Raw genomic sequence first — 8,629 nt, forward strand, 5'->3', positions numbered from 1 at the left:
CAGGAAATATCTTAAGTAATACAGAATGTTCTTTGTGAGAAATGCTAACAATAAACTTACTGGAAATGTAAAAAGCCTATTATTCTAGGCCTACACATACAGTGAGATCTGTGTGCCTTACAGCTTTCTACTCTTCATGAATTCACTCACTTTTTTCAAATATTTTTGCAAGTTTTTTTTCCTGTATGTTGATGTTTTTTCCTGTTCTCTTTTTCATTGCCCAGTTTATTTCTACAATTTCGGATGGAAGGACTATGGTGTAGCATCCCTTACTACCATCTTAGATATGGTTAAGGTGATGACATTTGCTCTACAAGAAGGAAAAGTAGCTATCCATTGTCATGCAGGGCTTGGTCGAACAGGTAAATTTTAGGAGGTAGTTTTATTGTCTTGTATATATTTAAACTTATAATGAATAATATTTTTAAACATGTATTGTCTTTAAAAATGTAATTTTTCTTTAAAATAATGAAATAGGAAGCATTGTTTCACCTACAATGTTCTGAGCATTTTATTCTTACTGTCTTAAGCAGCTTTGTGAGTTTTGAAGGCAGTTAAGTAATTTGCTACATCTAGTAAGTGGCAGGGCCAAGTTTTAATTCATGGCTATTAGGTCGTTGTAAAGGAGAGTCTATTCATTCCTAGAATTCTATATAAATTAATGATTTTACTAAAAAACAAAAACAAAAAAAACCAGAATCTCAGTTCAATACTGATATTGGGGCAAAAATAAAGACCGCTGGGCTGGAACCTTCGTTGTCATCTGGTTCAACCAAACACCTGAGTTTGACTCTCTCCACAGTTTACCTGCCACAGGGTCTCTCATCTGTTCAAGAGTTTCGTCAGGGTGGGGACGCAATACTGCTCGATATCATCAGCTCTTATGGTCCAGCAAAATTCTGCTGTTCCTGGGGATTCCATGCAATAGGTCTACAGATATTTCATACCTAACACTAAGGACCTGCCCTGTCCTAATGAAAAAGATATGCTGGACCCCACCTACCACGTACTGGGAGAACATGCAGTTTTCAGAGGTTCTGATAATCATGTGTAACGAGATTCTCAACCTTGGTGAATCATACAGATGTCTTTTGATTGCCTTTTACTTTGATAAATTGAATTAATTGTTTATTATCACCTTTTTGTTATTTTAATTTAAAATTAATAGCAAGAATACATAATATTTACACTGTTAAGTGCTTGTAGCAATATAGAATTATGTCATAGTGTGAAGAAAAACATATATTAGTGTAGAGATAAGTCAGCAAGAAGAATTTTCAGGGGAAAAAAAAAATGGATTGTGAATGGATTGTGAACAGTCAATGGCAAAGGCAGGAGTGAGATGTTCCAAGTACAGGGTATGGGTCCATTGCATGAAAATTTTCAAAAACTGTACAGAGTGGGAAATAAAAGCAGGATTTTATTTCTTCCATGTGGGAGTTAGGCATAAGGTGGATAAACAGGCCAGGTTATCTCCTCTTACTCCACTATTACTCAGTCATTCCCTCTTACGGCATCCATCCCCCACTCACTCCACACGTATTCAGTCATCTCCCCTCACATCATACTTAGTCATTTCCTCGTACTCCATCTTACTCAGTTGTCCCCGCTTATGGCACACTTATCCATCCCCTACTCACTCTACATGTATTCATTCCTCATTCACACCATACTTACTCAGTCATCCCCCCTTACTCCACACTTACTCAGTCATCCCCTCTTACTGCACTTAGTCATTCCCCCTTGCTTTATCTTACTCAGTCATCCCCCATCATCCCCCACTTACTCAGTCATTCCTCACTCCATGCTTAGTCTTCTCCCCTTAATCCACACTTAAAATCACTGTGACAGTTCCTGTGCTCACCCCTGGGTACAGGGGAGACAGTGTTCTCAGTCAAGGTGAGGGTTGCCATATAGACAAGTAAATAGATGAACATTTTTACAAAAAGTTACAAAATTGTTCTTAAAATGTTTCTGTATTTAAATGGTTTCCTAACACATACCAAATTAAATCATCAAAGAGTGATCAATAAAAATATATACATAAACTTTTCTCATTCAGTATTCTTTTCTTCACTATTAGGTGTTTTAATAGCTTGTTATTTAGTTTTTGCAACGAGGATGACTGCTGACCAAGCAATTATATTTGTTCGGGCAAAACGACCCAATTCCATTCAAACTCGAGGACAGCTACTGTGTGTGAGGGAATTTACTCAGTTTCTGATTCCTCTTCGAAACATATTCTCTTGCTGTGACCCCAAAGCACATGCTGTCACCTTAGCGCAATATCTGATCCGCCAGCGGCATCTGCTTCATGGTTATGAGGCGCGATTTCTGAAACATGTGCCAAAAATTATCCACCTCGTGTGCAAATTGCTGCTGGACTTAGCAGAGAATAGGCCCGTGGTGACAGAAAAAGTGGTAGAAGTACCTGGCCTCTCTGCCGAAATTGAAAAGACTGTTTCTGAGGTGGTCACGATGCAGCTGGATAAAGAGTTACTGAGGCATGACAGTGATGTGTCAAACTCTTTCACCCCCGCTGTAATGGCAGCAGATTTTGATAATCAGGATGTGATTCTTTCCAGTGAGCAAGAGTTTGACCCTCTTTGGAAAAGACGGAATGTTGAGTGCCTTCAGCCCCTGACTCGCCTGAAAAGGCAACTCAGTTACAGCGACTCAGATTTACAGAGGGCCGAGTCACTTCTGGAGCAGTCAGGGACTCCATTGACGGTGCCTGCTCAGGTCTCATTTTGCCACAACCCCAGGCAGCAGACACCCATAAGTCACTGTGATGCTGCACAGACTCCACAGCTGGAATTCAATAAAGAAACACTGGTCCGTAATACATTTTCTTTCTGGAATCAGGCTAAATTTGGAGACCTAGAAGGTCTCAAAGATGATGGGTCACCAATTTTCCATAGGAGGAATATTCCAAAGGAAGTACAGCGGAGTAGAACCTTCTCTTCAGGTGTTTCAGGTTCGTACAACCCTGGGGAACCATTTACAACCAGCTTTGCAAATAGCCCTAAGGAGCCACATCATTCTTCCCAGCAAGGAACCCAGTGTCAGTGTGGAGCTCCTGGTGGTTGCAGCCTGTACTCTGGTGTGGAGGACAGTAAGACCTGCTGCAACCCTGTGAACTGTGGCTCCAGCCCCAAAGCACAGTCCTTGGTTGGACCAGAAACCCAGGAAAGCAAAGATGTGCCTGAAGTTGCTCCACATACTGCTCTGCAGTCTGGATTGAGTGTTGAAGAAAGGAGAATAATGGCGGCCAAAGCCCTGGCAAACTTAAATGAGTTTGCAGAAAAGGAAGAAGTGAAGAGGAAAGTAGAAATGTGGCAGGTATTTATATTTCATTGAATTATATATGCTTGGGAAATACTTATGTCAGAGCAAACATCATGCATTTTCCCAGATTCATTTGTTATAGGAATTTGAAGACGTGTTGGTATAATACTTAGCTTTTGAACTTCAGGCTTCTCAGCTGTAAAAAGAGCCCAGTAAAATGACAGAAATGAGGCTATTGGGTGGGCTACTTTCAGTCTCCTGTGAAAAAAGGCATTTAGCGCTTGGCAGAGTATGAGTGAGCAAAGCATGGTTATGATTGATATGTGTAGCTTCCTTCTTTCTTTCTGGATTTGTGAGACAGACTGATGTACAGGTGGACAGGCCATGGCAGACAGCTGTAAACTGACCTGAAGGATCTCTAGGCCAATGTGAAGGAGCCACCTTTTGAGGATCACCGACTGGGAGACATAAATGAAATCAGAGCAAATTCTTTTCCAAAGCTCATTTACACAAGTGTTGAGTGAGGTCAGGAGGAAGCATGATGGATACTGTCTACTCAGCATTCCCTCTTGAGAACTCCCCAGTCCTGTCCCAGTGAGGCAGCTGTCAGATCAGGAAAGCAAATGGGAGCAGTCAGAGTACCTGTGTGTAGTTGGTTCCTGAGGTTAGGTCTTTGGGAGCCATTTCTTGGATTTTACATAAATTAGAATGTGAAATTATATTTTAACTCCTTTTTTGTGTGTTGTATTTTTACTAGAAAGACGATCTTAAACCAGCCACACTCTCTGCCCTGAATGAGCAGCTGATCTAGAGATAAGGCAGGCCTTGTAAATTTAGTAGGAAAGGGTAAATTGCCCAGCTGTGGGGGCTTACCAGGCAGGCCTGGCTTAGTGAAATCTTGACTTGGTGGCCTGTAATCTACCACAAGTTAATTGTGTAGCTGCTCTTCTGTGTTCTGCCATTAATTAAGGCATGTATACTTTCCAGGAGGGCCAGAACTTTCCAGATGCAGAGGCAGAGCCTTGCACCAGCTTACAACTGTATGACCTGAGGAGAGTACTTCCACACACACATTCTCCACTAGACTTGTATTTTGCTTAACAAATAGATGTATTATTTTTTCCAACATGAAATGTGTTTTTTATCTCCTACTCGTAACTGAGAAATCTTTCCACTCAGTCGGCAGGTCTTTCCTCTGCATCACTGTGTGCCACAGTAGCTAGCAGCAGGCCCTTTGGTTTCATATGCAACAGCTTGCGGCCCCTCATGGGTCAGCCCCACTTGTGCCCACACTGCTCAGTGTGGTACTTGGCATGGGCCAAATCGTTTCAATATGTAGCACATAGGAAAGCATTTTCTAGAGCTGAATACAGCCCTTTTATCTGGGTAAGTTTGCCTTTTTTTCCCCCTGTTCTCCAGTGTCCACAGACACTGGAGTGGAGCAGAGCTGGGTAGGAGAGCCTGTTTTGCTCCTTTCTCGCTTTGGGCTCCTGAGCAAGTCAGTTATTCCATCTTTTCTGAGCCCCAGTACATTTATTGCAGAGGGGCTTCCCTGATGGATTGCTATAGAATCAGAGATAAATCGTATATTAGATAGTTCCTATCATATTATAAGTGTTCTACAAGTACTGGACGGTGAATGAATGAATGAATGAATGGTAGCAATAATTGTGCTTATTACTATTGCAAACATTTTATTTACTAAAACATAAATCTAAGTTAAATTTTTTGTCAGAAATTAAAATTCTTATCTCACTTTTCCCCTGCTCTCTGAGGTAAAGTTTTAAAAGCTCCTGCCTAAATTATCTCCAGGCATTTGGAGTATTGACAAGACTTCCTAGTTCTTTTCACCCTATCAAGTTTCAGGATGCAGGGCTCCTTATTCTTAAATTGTATACATGATTCTAAAAAGGAATTTGAAAGAACATATACCACATTTGCAATTTTAAACACTTTTGGGGGGGGCATACTTTAACATTTCACTCAGAAGCTTTTCCTTATCCCAGGTTAATTTGCAAATGTTCTCTTATTTATAGTTTTTCATCTATCATTCTACTTCATTGCAGCAAATATTTCTGTTTTGGTCGCCAGGACCCCGAAAAGGAAGGCTTCCTTCCAGAGTTGTTTCTTTGGTGTCCGAGTGAAGTGGAAAACTTAGGTTCGCTATGCCATTCTCTGCGCTAGGAGCTTTCACAGACCTCATTTAGTCAACCCAACACATGTGAGACAGGGACGCACTTATCAGAGGGAAACAGAGGCTTAGATAAGTTCACTATTTCACCCCAATGTGCCTCTTGGAAGTGGGGGTGCTGGGAGGGGTCCCAGCCCATACCCACAGCCTGAGACTTTCACTCTCCTGGACGGCCTGAGGTAATCAAATGTCGAATGGTGCCTGCCTCCCTTGCCTCTTTTCTCCTCTCTCCTCCCTCTTTCTTCCTTTCTTTTTAGAAAGAACTAAATTCCCGAGATGGAGCTTGGGAAAGAATATGTGGCGAAAAGGATCCTTTCATCCTGTGCAGTTTGATGTGGTCTTGGGTGGAGCAGCTGAAGGAGCCTGTGCTAACCCAAGAGGACGTGGGCATGTTGGTTGACAGACATGCAGATGCCGCAGAAGCGCTGTTTTTATTGGAGAAGGTAAAGTAGGTGCTGGACCAGTTGATAAGTTAACTATATAAGTTTCACACACTCAAAAAAAATCCATAATAAAAAGGAGACTTCATAGAGAATCCCATATCTGGGTCTAATTAAAGTTTCTCCAAGATAAAAGAAATTCATATCCAGTATAAACATTTAGAAGATACAAAAATAAAAAGGAAAATATCCATAATCCCAGGAGAGCCACTTTAAACATTTTCACGTCTTTCGGTATTATCACTGCATGTATTAACTTGGTAAAAATCATTTCATGTACAACTTCATGCTTCATTTTTGCTCAAAATTATAACATAGGTATCTTTCCATGTTTAGTATGAGTTTTTTTTTTAATAAAAATTAACTTGATGAGTAAGTAATACTCTAACACATAGGTGGGGGATGTGTCGTGATTAACCACTTTTTCACTTTCAAGTATTTGTTTCTACTTATTTACCATGAGCATAGAATGGGAAGAACTAACTGTGAGGTAGGTTGGAATATGCACTTATTTGTAGTTTTTTGAAAGGGGTTTGTATCACACATGTACATATGTATATAATTTATATATGTATAAAATATAGAAGAATATAGAAGGAAAACCAAGAAACCGATAGTAGTGGTTGCCTTAGGGAATATACTATGGATCTAGGAAGGGAGGGAGGGAGACTTCTTCTCATCGTAGTTCCTTTTATACAATTTAATATTTTTAACCATATAGAGATACTAAATTTTCATTTAAAAATAGACTTTGTTTTTGTTTTAGGAAACCGTTATCTCATAATCAGCCTTGAGTTACCTAGTATGCTGCAGTGTAAACATCTCATTTCCACATCTGCTACTAGTGCACACACAGACATGCAGATGCACACAGTTGTGTGATGCACATCTTTAAAGATAAGATTTTTCCTGTATTAGTAGTCTTTCTCTTAGGCTATATTTTCAGCAGTTAAATTACAGAGATGGATCTGGGGAGGGGATCAGGGAGGCAGTTATCCTTATTAGGTGGTGGTTGGCCAGGCCCTTGCTGGGATGTAATTTCCGTTTTCACCTTTGTTCATCTCCTCTGCCTGCAGAGGTAGAGGCCCTGTTTTACTGAGAAAGAAAGGTGGAGTAACTCGGCCGAGGTACGCAGCTTGTATCAGAGCAAGGTTCAAACTCCAGTGTCTCTGGCACAAAACTTGTGCACCTTTTGTCACATCATGCTGTTCCATCAGCATTTACTCCAACGCCACCTGTAGGATGTCTTTTCAGCATTTTTACTTTTGTAGGCTTCACTGTTATGATCATTTGTGTTTGAAGGAGTTTCTGTATTTCAGATTATGCCTTTAGAATAGATGTCCAGGAAGAAAAAAAAAAAGAATAGATGCCCAGGGTGAAGTTGGTGGCTCTCAGGGGCAATGTGTACTGAATGCACACTGTCCAGTGGTGGGGGCGGCGGGGGGGGCGGCGGTTCTCCTTTGTTTCTCTAAGGTGAACAGCCGCCAGGAATCAAGTCGTGACATGTTCGTCAGGGACCTCTGCCTTAAGTTCTGGTATGCTCCTGGAGGACTGTGCTGTATCTTCTACCCCTCCTCCCTCAGTAGCATCTCCAATGGACAGGCACACGTGTCCATGTATTGCCATGACATTTCAGTATACACTGGCCAAACCGAAGTGATTGTGTCGAGAAACAATGAGTGGATCATCCCATCAGTTCACTGCAAGGAAGACATTTTATTTGAAGTCGCACTTCATGTAATAACTAACGAGCTTTGATTTTATCTCCTGAAAGCTTTTCAAACATATAATTGTAAACATTGGTGAACCCTTGGTAGATAGTGTAGTATTGGAGGTTTTGAGTACTTGGTCCCCAACCAGTTCCTGGCTCTGCAGCTGCTCTGAGTTTGTTTCTTGAGGTATTTTTCAGACAACATTTTTGATTTTGATTTCTGCAAAAATAGGGCCAGCACCAGACTATTCTTTGCGTGTTACACTGCATAGTGAGCCTGCAGACGATTCCCGTGGATGTTGAGGAAGCCATCCTTGCCCGCGCCATTAAAGCTTTCACTAAGGTGGGTGGCACTCCTTCTTCTTTCAGACCACAAGCAGCATAATCTTGCGAAATCAAAATCCAGCGTCCTCTAAAATAAAACTTTTAGCTATTTCCTCTTAATGAAAATGTGTTTGACTTTTTAAATAGTTGCAGAGTTCTCGCCAAAACATATCAGTTTTCTAAGTGCTATTAGAAAAAGCTGAACTGTGGGCTTTTTGAAGGAGAACATTGGAACAAAGAGCTTTTATGTAGAGAGAAACAATTGAGTGTTGAGAAAGTATTTTTAAATGATGTGCCTGCCTAGTAGGAATCAAAGAATCTTCTTGTTGAGTCAGTTCTACCTTGGGTCTAAACAAGATAGCGTATATATTAAGAAATCAGCATCCAGCATTGACTATTCGGTAGTGTGTCCTGGTTGGCAAATGATAAGCAAAGAGTAAAAAAGTGTCCTTTCCCTGCACATCCTTTTGGCTCACAGCAATCTTTCCTGGCTGAAGAAAGAAGCCAGGTCCTGCAAAGAAAAAATTACCCTCACCCATTCAGCTAATTTGTCGGTACCTCTCACTTATGAAAATGTCATTAAACAAAGAACCAGCTTTTCAATGACAGTGTCTGTGATAAACATTAATGATGATTGCAGTTATCTTCTGTACTCATTCACCAGTCTCCTCCCCC

At 40.9% G+C, this 8,629-nt stretch overlaps 1 protein-coding gene across 3 annotated transcripts in view; it reads left to right on the forward strand.

Moving 5' to 3' along the window:
• The window catches only part of PTPDC1 (protein tyrosine phosphatase domain containing 1), a 54,482-nt gene that overhangs the window by 43,906 nt on the left and 1,947 nt on the right, over positions 1 to 8,629 (forward strand). For all 3 annotated transcript variants that reach the window (XM_025043170.1, XM_006903848.3, XM_025043103.1), the window contains 4 exons: positions 225 to 362; positions 2,084 to 3,342; positions 5,737 to 5,922; positions 7,863 to 7,973. In XM_025043170.1, the coding sequence (XP_024898938.1) occupies positions 225 to 362; positions 2,084 to 3,342; positions 5,737 to 5,922; positions 7,863 to 7,973 (1,694 nt within the window). The remainder of the gene's footprint in view (positions 1 to 224; positions 363 to 2,083; positions 3,343 to 5,736; positions 5,923 to 7,862; positions 7,974 to 8,629) is intronic.

The sequence above is a fragment of the Pteropus alecto genome, unplaced genomic scaffold (assembly GCF_000325575.1).
Source record: "Pteropus alecto unplaced genomic scaffold, ASM32557v1 scaffold260, whole genome shotgun sequence".
Lineage (NCBI taxonomy): Eukaryota > Metazoa > Chordata > Mammalia > Chiroptera > Pteropodidae > Pteropus > Pteropus alecto.